The following is a 13,902-nucleotide window of genomic DNA, read 5'->3' as shown; positions in this document are numbered from 1 at the left end:
GACAATTTACCCCTTCATGTCACAAGCTGTAGACTTGCCTACAGCTGAACTGCCTGTCCAGTACAAAGGCTGGTCAGGAACGTGGACTTTTGCAGTCTATGACAATTATCCTATCCCCATGCTACTGGGGGAAGACTTGGCCAACCAGGTGAAGCGGGCCAAGAGAGTGGAAATGGTTACACGTAGCCAAACCAGGCAAGCTTCCAGACCCATTCCTGTTCCTGAGCCGTCCACAGACGCCCCGTCTGTGTTACCAGAGACCCAGACAGAGGTAGTGGACCCAGATACCATGCCAACCACTGAAACAGCCACAGCACCTGCAGTCCCAGGCCCGGAACTGGAACAGCAACCAGCACCAGCAATTGCAACCACATCTTCAAACTCAACACCAGAGGCACCAGTAAGCCAAAACTGGCAGAAGCAACAAACAGCCATACCCAAAAGGCTCAGCCAGAGCCTGAAATACCCTCAGGTGCACCAGCGGAAAGCGGTTCACAAGCAACGGAAACAACCCCATCACCTACATCGCTTCCAGAGGGACCAAGCCTAAGTCCACAGTCTGAGGAAGAACTGGTGACCCCAGCCTCAAGGGAACAGTTCCAGACTGAGCAGGAAGCAAATGACAGCCTTCAGAAAGCTTGGGCGGTGGCACGGAGCACCCCACCGCCTCTCAGCTCTTCTAATTGATCCCGGTTTGTTATAGACCAAGGACTTTTATACAAGGAAATTCTTTCTGGTGGACACCAGAAAGAATGGCAGCCGCAAAAACAGTTGGTGGTTCCAACTAAGTACCGGGAAAAGCTCTTAAGCTTAGCCCATGATCATCCCAGTGGCCATGCTGGGGTGAACAGAACCAAGGACTGGTTGGGGAAGTCCTTCCACTGGGAGGGGATGGGCAAGGACGTTGCCAAGTATGTCCGGTCTTGTGAGGTATGCCAAAAAGTGGGAAAACCCCAAGACCAGCTCAAGGCCCCTCTCCAGCCACTCCCCATAATTAAGGTCCCATTTCAGCAAGTAGCTGTGAATATTCTGGGTCCTTTCCCAAAAAAGACGCCCAAAGGAAAGCAGTACATACTGACTTTCGTGGACTTTGCTACCCGATGGCCGGAAGCAGTAGCTCTAGGCAACACCAGGGCTAACACTGTGTGCCTGGCCCTAACAGACATTTTTGCCAGGGTAGGTTGGCCCTCCAACATCCTTACAGATTCAGGATCTAATTTCCTGGCAGGAACCATGCAAAAACTGGGAAAAACTCATGGGGTGAACCACTTGGTTGCCACCCCGTACCACCATCAAACCAATGGCCTGGTAAAAAGGTTTAATGGAACTTTGGGGGCCATAATACGTAAATTCATCAACAAATACTCCAATAATTGGGACCTAGTGTTGCAGCAGTTGCTGTTTGCCTACAGGGCTGTACCACATCCCAGTTTAGGGTTTTCACCGTTTGAACTTGTGTATGGTCACGAGGTTAAGGGGCCATTACAGTTGGTGAAGCAGCAATGGGAGGGGTTTATGCCTTCTCCAGGAACTAACATTCTGGACTTTTTAAGCAACCTACAAAGCACCCTCCGACACTCTTTAGCCCTTGCTAAAGAGAACCTAAAGGATGCTCAGGAAGAGCAAAAGGTCTGGTATGACAAACATGCCAAAAAAACGTTCCTTCAAGGTAGGAGACCAGGTTATAGTCTTAAAGGCGCAACAGGCCCATAAGATGGAAACATCATGGGAAGGGCCGTTCACAGTCCAAGAGCGCCTGGGAACTGTGAACTACCTCATAGCATTTCCCAATTCCTCACTAAAGCCCAGAGTGTACCATGTTAATTCTCTCAAGCCTTTCTATTCCAGAGACTTACAGGTTTGTCAGTTTACAGTCCAGGGAGATGATGCTGAGTGGCCTGACGGTGTCTACTACGAAGGGAAAAAAGATGGTGGCGTGGAAGAGGTGAACCTCTCAACCACTCTGGAACGTCTGCAGCGGCGACAAATCAAGAAGCTGTGCACTAGCTTCGCCCCATTGTTCTCAGCCACCCCAGGACGGACTGAACGGGCATACCACTCCATTGACACAGGTAATGCTCACCCAATCAGAACCCCACCCTACCAGGTGTCTCCTCATGCCCAAGCTGCTATAGAACGGAAAATCCAAAACATGCTACAGATGGGTATAATCCGCTCATCTACCAGTGCATGGGCATCTCCAGTGGTTCTGGTACCCAAACCAGATGGGGAAATACGCTTTTGCGTGGACTACCGTAAGCTAAATGCGGTAACTCGTCCGGACAACTATCCAATGCCACGCACTGATGAGCTATTGAAAAAGTTGGAACGTGCCCAGTTCATCTCTAGAATAAACTTAACCAAGGGGTACTGGCAAGTACCGCTAGATGAACCTGCCAAGGAGAGGTCAGCATTCGTCACCCATGCGGGGGTGTATGAATTTAATGTCCTTCCTTTCAGCCTTCGAAATGCACCCGTCACCTTCCAGAGGCTGGTAGATGGTCTACTAGCAGGACTGGAAAAATATGCAGTTGCCTACCTCGATGATGTGGCCATTTTTTCAGACTCCTGGCCCGAACACCTACTATACCTGGAAAAGGTCTTTGAGCGCATCAGGCAGGCCGGATTAACTGTTAAGGCCAAAAAGTGTCAAATAGGCCAAAACAGAGTGACTTACCTGGGGCACCAGGTGGGTCGAGGAACCATAAACCCCCTACAGGCCAAGGTGGATGCTATCCAAAAGTGGCCTGTCCCAAGGTCCAAGAAGCAGGTCCAATCCTTCTTAGGCTTGGCCGGGTACTACAGGCGATTTGTACCACACTACAGCCAAATCGCTGCCCCACTGACTGACCTGACCAAAAAAACCCAGCCAAATGCAGTTAAGTGGACTGATAAGTGTCAAAAGGCCTTTACCCAACTTAAGGCAACGCTCATGTCTGACCCTGTGCTCAGGGCCCCGGACTTTGACAAGCCATTCCTAGTAACCACTGATGCATCTGAGCGTGGTATAGGAGCAGTACTCATGCAGGAAGCTACGGATCACAACTTCCATCCTGTCGTGTTTCTCAGCAAGAAACTGTCTAAGAGGAAAAGTCACTGGTCAGTCAGTGAAAAGGAATGCTACGACATTGTGTACGCCCTGGAAAAGCTACGCCCATATGTTTGGGGATGGCGGTTCCAGCTACAAACTGACCATGCTGCACTAAAGTGGCTTCATACTGCCAAGGGAAACAACAAAAAACTTCTTTGTTAAAGTTTAGCTCTCCAAAATTTTAATTTTAAAATTCAGCACATCTCAGAAGCTTCTAACAAAGTAGCTGACGCACTCTCCCGTGAGAGTTTCCCAAAATCAAGTAGTTAAAAAGTGTTCTTAAAATGTAAAAGTCTGTTAGTTATATACTTAGTGGTATATGTAAAGGTGCATGTGTTGTATTAATCTGTTTATTTTAAAGTTCTAGAAGAAAATCGCCGCCAGTGAGCTTCCCCACTGTCTGCAATTTGGGGGGCATGTCATAGACAGATAGCTAAGGGTTAATGTCTCTTACACCTGGAAAGAAGTAACCTGAAACACCTGACCAGAGGACCAATCAGGAAACGGGACTTTTTCGGATCTGGGTGGAGGGAAGTTTGTGTGTGAGTCCTTTGTTCTTGGTCTTCTGCCTGTCTGTCTCTCGGCTATGGGAGGATTTCTGTTTCCTGCTTTCTAATCTTCTGTTTCCAAGTTGTAAGTACAGAGATCATAATACAATAGGGGTTATTGTTTTTTTTCTTTTGTATTTACATGGTATAGTTGCTGGAATGTGTTAAATTGTATTCTTTTAAATAAGGCTGTTTATTCATATTTCTTTTAAGCAATTGACCCTGTATTTGTCACCTTAATACAGAGAGACCATTTTTATGTATTTTTCTTTCTTCTTATAAAACTTTCTTTTTAAAACCTGTTGGAGTTTTTCTTTAGTGGGGAACTCCAGGGAATTAAGTCTGTGCTCACCAGGAAATTGGTGGGAGGAAGAAGTCAGGAGGAAATCTGTGTGTGTTAGATTTACTAGCCTGACTTTGCATTCCCTCTGGGTGAGGGGGGAAGAGAGATTAGCTCTCGGTACTTCTGTTTTCCAAGGCTGGAAACGGGGAGGGTGGAATCCCTCTGTTTAGATTCACGGAGCTTGCTTCTGTGCATCTCTCCAGGAACACCTGGAGGGGGGAAGGGAAAAGGTTTATTTCCCTTTGTTGTGAGACTCAAGGGATTTGGGTCTTGGGGTCCCCAGGGAAGGTTTGGGGGGACCAGAGTGCCCCAAAACACTCTAATTTTTTGGGTGGTGGCAGCTTTACCAGGTCCAAGCTGGTAACTAAGCTTGGAGGTTTTCATGCTAACCCCCATATTTTGGACCCTAAGGTCCAAATCTGGGACTAGGTTATGATAACTCCGCTTGAAACCGGTTGCCAACTAGACAGGGAGCCATTGATCACTACCCGTTGAGCCTGACGATCTAGCCATCTTTCAGGTCAGTCTATAAATGGGCTGACCAATAGGTTGCATTTCAGAACTCCATGGGTCACTTTTGACCCATGGTCTGCACTTCAGACAACTTTGATTATCTGATGAGATTAAGGGCACCTATTCTATATTAGCTCAGTTCATAGTGTAATGAGTTGTGATGATTTGGGGAACTGGTCTATCCATAACTAATAATTTCTGGCTGATGTTGTGAAGCTGTTATTATGAAATTGTTTAATCATGGAACACCTCTGTATGGAGGTGCACTCCACCGTTTGCTGAAGTCTGCGCCAGACCAGGGACAACAAGCATTAAACCTTAAATGGTTGCTTATTCAGGTTGAAACACTTCTGCAGAACGTGGTGCTGCAGAGGCTTGGGGGAAATGGCATTAGTTTCAGGGCCTAGGTAATTGGACTATCGGGCCAGCACTGCCAAGAGGCATCAGACATGAAGTCTGCACCTGAAGAGTCTCAAAGTCAGGGATAAATTGACTAAACTGTGCTCAGCCCTTGGAAGCTGAGGCCACATGGGATTCAGTGTTTTTGATCCTCTCAAAGCAGTCTGGTGAGTGTCCAGGGAAGAGCTCCACCAGATCTATGACATAAGACGCCTTTAATATCTGAAATAAAAATTGATCACATGAAATGTAAACTTCTCTAAGATTATTTAACCTATTCTTTGAGGTCTATTTTCACACCAAGAGACATGCAAGAGTCTCATTAATAGAGATGGGGAGTTCAGCCCATACATTTGGGGTGAGAAGAGGCCCTGGGTATAGGATTTTGTTTTATTTGTTTAAGGCAGGGCTGGCTCTGGGCACCAGCGTTCCAAGCATGTGTTTGGGGTGGCACTTTTCAAGGGGCAGCACTCCGGCTTTTTTGTTTGTTTGTTTGCTTTGGTAGCGGCACTCTGGCCCCCCTTTTTTAATTTTTTTTTTTTTTTTTTTTTTTTTTTCTTGAGGTGGCAAAAAACCTGGAGCCGGCCCTGGTTAAAGGTGCTGCACTGTGGACATATCCTTGGTCCAAAATTTAAATTTTGTAAGTGGAAAACAAATTAAAGAATGAAAAAAACCCAATATGTAGAGAATTTTAAAATATTCCAATTAAAATGTTTGTTTTGGCATTCACACATTCTTCTCTGATATTGTGAATAAAAATGTCAACAATTTGTGCACCTAGAAAGTGAATGAAAGTGAAACAGGCCAGTTTAGTTCTGCTGCTGAAGCTGAGTGAAATGTGAAAAGTTATGAAATAGTCTAAACAATTATTTGATTTTCAGCATTGGGTCAATGGCAATATACGTTATTAATAATAGAGGAAAGATTTTTTTTAAAATGAACTTTATGTGGTTTCCTTTAAGTGATTTTTCCTAGTAGAAAGTGTTGTCTGAATGACAGCCATAGAGACTGTTTATCCCCAGAAAAAATACGGCACTGGCAGTAAAACTTCTCCCACAACACACCTTGTGTCAATGTGGCTCAGCCCTGACACAGCCTTGTCTTCACTGCTAAAAAAAAGGGTTTTACAATTGGAATAACTACTGTGAGTGAGCTATACGGAGGGAAAGAAATAGTGAAAACAAGGCACTTTAGTTTTATTGTGAAATACACTAGGCAAGGTCAGCATCCTACCCTATCTGGGGTTTACATATTTTATGTAACATATATATAACATTTGTATCTTTTATATTTATATAAATGTAGCATATATTAAAATATTTATATACATATAATAAATGTTTAGGTACATTTATATATTTGTACAAGGATTTTTGGATTCCAAGTAACTGGCAGCTCTTATCTCAGGGGTGTGTGAGAAATATACTCTACTTGATTTGTCAGGAAATTTCTGTTTACTGAGAGAATGAAGTTACAGTGACTGCATTACCTTGAGGGACAGCTGTAGCTTCTGTCTCAGCTCATCACTGACTGGTTCATACTGGATCAGCTGACGGATTTGTAGCACATTAGGGCATTTTAGTACAGGCGCTGGAGAGCCAGTCAGCTCTTTGGATCCTATGCACAGACCTTTCCAAATATGTGTGCCAAATGGTGGACCTGGAATCTTCCTCTGAACACAAATCAACAACAAGCAAACAGAGTATGAAATTATTTATTATAGTGACATGGAAGGTTCTCAACAAGTCAGAAAGCAAGGTTGTAGAGATACTTACATGAAAATGCTCCCTGCTCACAAAGCAAGAATTGCAACTTGGGCTAGATAAACTCAGTGGCTGAATTTCAGGCTAGGGTGTTCCTTAGCTCAGGATCTACAGTCATGACCAAGTTCACATGACATCCTCTCAAGTTGTTATGCAGAAATGTGTCCCAAACCATGAAGTTTGGATCCCTCAAGGTCAGTGGTGTTTGGATTTCAGAGTTTTAAGTTACAAAGGTGGGAGTATGTGCAAAGTTTGGATCCAAATCTGATGTACCCTAATCTAATTATAAATGTAACCAGTGAAGTCAGTGGACAGTGAATTCCTGTAGGTTGCATGCTTATTACATTAACACATCCCAACTAATTGAACCTATCCTAATTTAATCTAATCAGTATTTTCTGATGAGGATACCCTCTGGATTGTTTTAGATTAGAGTTCTGTTTCTGGCTCTGGGCTAGACTCAATGTGTGACCTTAGTCAACTCAACGAACATCTTTGTGCTTCAGATTTCCATCTATAAATTGGGAATAATAATATTTACCTACCTCACACAGATGTTGTGAGGTTTAATTAATTTAAGTACATAAAGTGCTTGGAAATTCTCAAATAGAAATTGATAGAGTGATGTCCTGTGTTATGTAGAGGTTAGACCACATGATCACAATGGTTTCTTATGGCTTTATAACCTATGAATCCAAACTACAAGTGCTATGTGCAAATAATAAATATAATAGTTAATAATAGAGTAATGTCAATGCCTAATAGCAAAACAGGGAGAAAAAAGAGTTTTGAAAGATTTATACCTCAAATGGAGGAAACGTATCCCAGTTCCTGGACTGGAGGCTCGGAGGAACAATATTGGATGATTCTCTCTTCATTACCCAGGGAGACGTTTCAGTCAGTGGACGGAGAACAGTAATACTTAGAACACCTGGGTCAAAAACATTTCAATAAAAGTAATTTTGCATCCAAATTGGATGGAGAATTTGATGAAGGGTTTTGAAATCTTCAGATGAAAGAACATAAGTAAATGTAAAGCATATTATTACTGGGCTGTGAAAATGAATGCAAGAATGTGATACTGATGGTTAGAGACAATACTGGATCACAATGTGACTGCAAGATAGGTAAATACTGGATTAGGATCACCCAAATTTTGCCAAACCACAGACTGCATTTGCAACTTGCCAGGAGTGTCAGGGATACATCTAATTTGCATATAATGGAGTGCATGACCTCATCCTGAGTAAGGAACTGCAGACCATGAAAAAACTACAGCATTGCACCATCTAGAGCTGCATATGGAACTCTTACTTAGGCTACACTTCGATATTCAATGTAAGCATTGTTGTGAGCTGCATTTTATCCTATTTTACATTTCACTTCCAGACCACAGGTAATTAATTACTTGTAATTATTACTCTCTGATGAACTCCAGCTTTTTTTTTTAAAAGACTCCTACAGGTGTCTTAATTATCAAGTCTTCAAGAGTGATGCAGTATTCAGATTGTTCTTAAAGTTTTCCTCTCCTACCAGATCAAAAATCCACTTAGCCCTATATTCTGCCTCATAAACTACATAAAAAATTTACATCACTGTGAGTTGTTTTGTCACAATGATACACTGTTCCATAAGCATATAAGAGCAGAATATTCAGTATAGCAAAAATAGCCAAGTTAGTGGTGGGAAGGTCCTAAAAGTTTGAAGTCTGAAGAAGCATCCTAAAATCTGGATTCTTATCTGAACCTATAAAGGCCACCACATACCTAACTGTAGCCATCTTTTTAGGGGGAAGCTCAATGGTTTGCTACTCTCAGATAGAGTGCTGAGGGTGATTAGCAGGCCTGCTTCCTCATCCGGCAGTTTCATGGAACATATCCTGTTTCCTCTCCTCAACTTCCTTCTTCTGCCCTCCTGGTTCTCTTAATGTGTTCCCCTTTCTCTTTCCCTTTTCCTCTTTCCAGTGCCAGCGGCAGTTTTACTGATGTTATTCAATTTATCTGCTGGGAAGCCATTTATTTTTGGTGGAAGCAACACTTCAAATAGTGTAAAACCTGACAGGGTGAACAGTGGGATGGCTCTTCTCAATTCCTTCTGAGATCAGCTATTGGGAGAACTGTACCGTTATTGTACTACTTAAAGTAGCCATTTTGTTATTGTATTCTCCATATAAAGGGGATACTATATATGCTTCTCTATATGGCTTGTTTACAATTTATTTCTTTAGTGAAGGTCTGTCCCCTTCAGACATTTCCCATAGCTCGTTCACTGAGTCCTGGTAATTCATTTCACACAAGCCACTCCAAGCCTTCAGAGAGTAACCACTTTCAGTTACTACCATGGACCTACAGGTAGAAGGCCCCATATGCTATTAATAATCCCTGTCCCAGTTTTATTTTTCAATGTCCTTAACACCAAATGCAAAGAGGGGGCTTTCCAAATAGCAAAGAGCCACCATTCGTAGTGATCATTTTACTTCACACATAGATGGTTAAACTAACACAAGAGACATTTGGTGATTTCCTCCGCCCCACAGTAAATTCATAGTATCTATGTATTTAGTAGTTGTTTCCATTTTCGTGTATATAAAAGGATAAAAGTGTACCAAATGTGTGTGAACTTCCCCCTTAATCAAACAGTCCTTTAGTTGATTGACTACATCCCACAGTCTTTCCATAAGTTCTTTCTTCCACACTCCCTGCCACTTTCATGTCCTGTGGAGTAGAAGCCCATGTACACTGCTATCATTGGGGCAGAAATAGAATGTAGTCACCACTATGGAACTAGTGGGGTGGCAAATTTGGAGTATGAGCAGCTAAATAAAAGTTTTGAGTGTCCTGCTCCAACTATTTTAATTATTTCTAAACTGGGTTGGCAAAAAGGAAATGAAATATCTCTACCTGGACATTCTTGTACTGGCTCTTGCAAGACTGCAGTAGCTGGATCCCCATACGCCAAAGCAAGGTATTCTTCTATGTCACTGTTCCGAAGGAGTTCAGTCCCTGAACCATCAGCATAGACAATGAAGAACCTAAACAGTCACCCGGACAAATCTGATTAGTTCCAGATTACATTAGAATCACACACCTTTTTCTAGAAAAGAACATTGTGGTGGCATAATGAGGAAGTGGAAGTTCAAGATGGTGGCATCAAATAACTAAACAAAGACTACCGAATAAAGAAGATGTGAGCCTACAGATTCAAAGAGCCTAAGGCCAAAAGGGACCATTATGATCATCTAGTCTGACCTCCAGTGCAGTACAGTCCATAAAATGTCCCCAAGATAATTCCTAGACCATCTGATTTAGAACAACATTCAATCTTGATTTAACAGTTGTCAGCGATGGAGAATCCACTATGATCCTTGGTAAATTTTTCTGCTGATTAATAACTCACCATTAAAAATGTAATCCTTATTTTCTAGTTTTAGAATTTGTTTAGCATCAACTTCTAGCATTTGGGTATACTTTTCTCTGCTAGACTAAAGAGCCCATTATTAAATATTTGTTCCCCATGTACAGACTTACTGACTGTAATTAAGTCACCCCTTAACCTTCCCTTTTTTAATAGATTGAGCTCCTTCAGTCTATCACTATAAGGTATGTAATCTAATCCTTTGATCATTCTCATAGGTCTTCTCTGAACCCTCTCCAATTTATCAACATCCTTCTTGAATTGAAGACAATAGAACTGGATACATAGCTCAGCAGGGGTTGCACCAGTGTCAAATACAGAGGTAAAATAACCTCTCTCCTCCTACTCGAGATTCCCCTATTTATGCATCACAGGATTGCATTAGCTCTTTGGCCACAGCATCACACTGGGATCTTATCTTCAGTTGGTTATCATCTCTCTCAAATCTTTTTCAGAGTCACTGCTTCCCAGGATAGAGTCCCCCATCCTGTAAATATGCCCTACATTCTTTTGTTCCTAGATGCACTCATTTACATATATGTATTAAAACACATATTGTTTGCTTGTGCCCAGTTTACCAAACCATCTAGATTGTTCTGAATCAGTGATCTGTCCTCTTCATTATTTATCATTCCCCCAATTTTTGTGTCAGCTGCAACCTTTATCAGTGTCAGAGGGGTAGCCGTGTTAGTCTGGATCTGTAAAAGCAGCAAAGACTCCTGTGGCACCTTATAGACTAACAGAAGTTTTGGAGCATGAGCTTTCGTGGGTGAATACCCACTTCGTCAGATGCATGTAGTGGAAATTTCCAGAGGCAGGTATATATATGCAGGCAAGCTAGAGATAATGAGGTGGTTCAACCAGGGAGGATGAGGCCCTGTTCTAGCAGTTGAGGTGTGAAAACTAAGGGAGGAGAAACTGGTTTTGTAATTGGCAAGCCATTCACAGTCTTTGTTTAATCCTGAGCTGATGGTGTCAAATTTGCAGATGAACTGAAGCTCAGCAGTTTCTCTTGAAGTCTGGTCCTGAAGTTTTTTTGCTGCAGGATGGCCACCTTAAGGTCTGCTATAGTGTGGCCAGGGAGGTTGAAGTGTTCTCCTACAGGTTTTTGTATATTGCCATTCCTAATATCTGATTTGTGTCCGTTTATCCTTTTCCGTAGCAACTGTCCAGTTTGGCCGATGTACATAGCAGAGGGGCATTGCTGGCATATGATGGCGTATATTACATTGGTGGACGTGCAGGTGAATGAACCGGTGATGGTGTGGCTGATCTGGTTAGGTCCCGTGATGGTGTCGCTGGTGTAGATGTGTGGGCAGAGTTGGCATCGAGGTTTGTTGCATGGATTGGTTCATGAGCTAGAGTTCCTATGGTGAGGTATGCAGTTACTGGTGAGAATATGTTTCAGGTTGGCAGGTTGCCTGTGGGCGAGGACTAGTCTGTCACCCAAGGCCTGTGAAAGTGTGGGATCATTGTCCAGGATGGGTTGTAGATCCTTGATGATGCGTTGGAGAGGTTTTAGCTGGGGACTGTATGTGATGGCCAGTGGAGTCCTGTTGGTTTCTTTCTTGGGTTTGTCTTGCAGTAGGAGGCTTCTGGGTACACGTCTGGCTCTGTTGATCTGTTTCCTTATTTCCTCGTGCGGGTATTGTAGTTTTGAGAATGCTTGGTGGAGATTTTGTAGGTGTTGGTCTCTGTCTGAGGGGTTAGAGCAGATGCGGTTGTACCTCCGTGCTTGGCTGCAGATAATGGATTGTGTGATGTGCCCGGGGTGGAAGCTGGAGGCATGAAGGTAGGCATAGCGGTCGGTAGGTTTTCGGTATAGGGTAGTAGTAATGTGACCATCACTTATTTGCACCGTGGTGTCTAGGAAGTGGACCTCCTGTGTAGATTGGTCCAGGCTGAGGTTGATGGTGGGGTGGAAGCTGTTGAAATCGTGGTGGAATTTTTCCAGAGTCTCCTTCCCATGGGTCCAGATGATGAAGATGTTATCAATGTAGCGTAGGTAGAGAAGGGGCGTGAGTGGATGAGAGCTGAGGAAGCGTTGTTCCAGGTCGGCCATAAAAATATTGGCATATTGTGGGGCCATGCGGGTGCCCATAGCGGTGCCACTGATTTGGAGATATATATTGTCATCAAATTTGAAATAGTTGTGTGTGAGGATAAAGGCACAGAGCTCAGCAGCCAGTTGTGCTGTGGCATCATCAGGGATACTGTTCCTGACAGTTTGTTTTCCATCCGTGTGTCGTGGCTAGGATGGTGTTTTCTGGAAGGTCACCATTGCATTGTAGTTTCATCAGGAAATCAGTGGTGTCAAGGAGATAGCTGGGAGTGCTGGTGGCATAGGGTCTGAGTAGAGTCCACATATCCAGACAGTCCTTCAGTGAGAGTGCCAATGCCCGAGATGATGGGGCGTCCAGGATTTCCGGGTTTGTGGATCTTGGGTAGTAGATACAATAACCCTGGTCGGGGCTCTAAGGGTATGTTGATTTGTTCCAGTGTTAGTGTAGGGAGTGTCCTGAGTAGATGTTGCAGTTTCTTAGTGTATTCCTCAGTGGGATCTGAGGGAAGTGGCCTGTACAGCTTGGTGTTGGAGAGTTGTCTGGCAGCCTCCTTTTGGTAGTCAGACCTGTTCATGATAACAACAGCACCTCCTTTATCAGCCTCTTTGATGATAATGTCTGGGTGGCTTCTGAGGCTGTGGATGGCACTGCGTTCTGCATGACTTAGGTTATGAGGAAAGCGATGTTGTTTTTCCACAATTTCTGCCTGTGCACGTTGGCGGAAGCATTCAATGTAGAGGTCCAGACTGTCATTTCGACCTTCAGGAGGAGTCCATGTGGAATTCTTCTTCCTGTGCTGTTGGTGGGAGGGTACCTGTGTATCAGTGCGCTGTTCAGTGTCGTCCTGAAAGTATTCTTTGAGTCGGAGACGGCGAAAGTAGGCTTCCAGATCGCTGCAGAACTGTATCATGTTGGTGGAGGTGGCAGGGCAGAAAGAGAGTCCCCGAGATAGGACAGACTTTTCTTCTGGGCTGAGTGTGTAGTTGGATAGATTGACGATATTGCTGGGTGGGTTGGGGGTACCACTGTTGTGGCCCCATGAGGCAGGTAGGAGTTTAGACAGCTTACAGTCCTTTTTCCTTTGTAGAGAGGTGAAGTGAGTAATGTAGATCTCCTGTCTTATTTTAGTGAAGTCCGTTTGTATGGAAGTGTGGTTACTAATGAGAGTCTCCAGGTTGGAGAGCTCTTTTTTGATGTTTTCTTGTTTGCTGTATAGGATGCTGATCAGGTAGTTCCTCAGTTTCTTTGATAGAGTATGGCATAATCTCTCACTGTGGTCTGTGTAGTATGTAGATAAGCAGTGGATTTTTTACCTTTAGTCCGTTTGGTATGATGTCCATCCGTTTGCATTTGGAAAGGAAGATGATATCTGTCTGTATTTGTGCAAGTTTCTTCATGAGGTTGATAGATTTCCACTCCATACAGCTAAATGCAGTGCCTTGCATGGTGTCAAGTGTCAGAGGGGTAGCCGTGTTAGTCTGGATCTGTAAAAGCAGCAAAGAATCCTGTGGCACCTTATAGACTAACAGGAGTTTTGAAGCATGAGCTTTCGTGGGTGAATACCCACTTTGTCAGATGCATGTAGTGGTCCTGAAGCTTTTTTGCTGCAGCATGGCCACCTTAAGGTCTGCTATGCCCCTCTGCTATGTACATTGGCCAAACTGGACAGTCGCTACCGAAAAGGATAAACGGACACAAACCAGATATTAGAAATGACAATATACAAAACCTGTAGGAGAACACTTCAACCTCCCTGGCCACACTATAG

At 43.6% G+C, this 13,902-nt stretch overlaps 1 protein-coding gene across 6 annotated transcripts in view; it reads right to left on the bottom strand.

Moving 5' to 3' along the window:
• Nucleotides 1-13,902, bottom strand: part of SPAG17 (sperm associated antigen 17) — a 328,728-nt gene that overhangs the window by 69,599 nt on the left and 245,227 nt on the right. For all 6 annotated transcript variants that reach the window (XR_007769040.1, XM_050921082.1, XM_050921091.1 and 3 more), the window contains exons 33-35: nt 9,558-9,688; nt 7,461-7,588; nt 6,384-6,566 (exon numbers count right to left, since the gene is read on the bottom strand). Coding sequence is in view for 5 of the 6 variants with exons in the window: in XM_050921082.1 (XP_050777039.1) it covers nt 6,384-6,566; nt 7,461-7,588; nt 9,558-9,688 (442 nt within the window). In the remaining variant the exon portion in view is untranslated. The remainder of the gene's footprint in view (nt 1-6,383; nt 6,567-7,460; nt 7,589-9,557; nt 9,689-13,902) is intronic.

Source organism: Gopherus flavomarginatus, chromosome 1 (genome assembly GCF_025201925.1).
Source record: "Gopherus flavomarginatus isolate rGopFla2 chromosome 1, rGopFla2.mat.asm, whole genome shotgun sequence".
Taxonomy (NCBI): Eukaryota; Metazoa; Chordata; order Testudines; family Testudinidae; genus Gopherus; species Gopherus flavomarginatus.
This window is presented reverse-complemented; position numbering and strand designations above follow the sequence as displayed.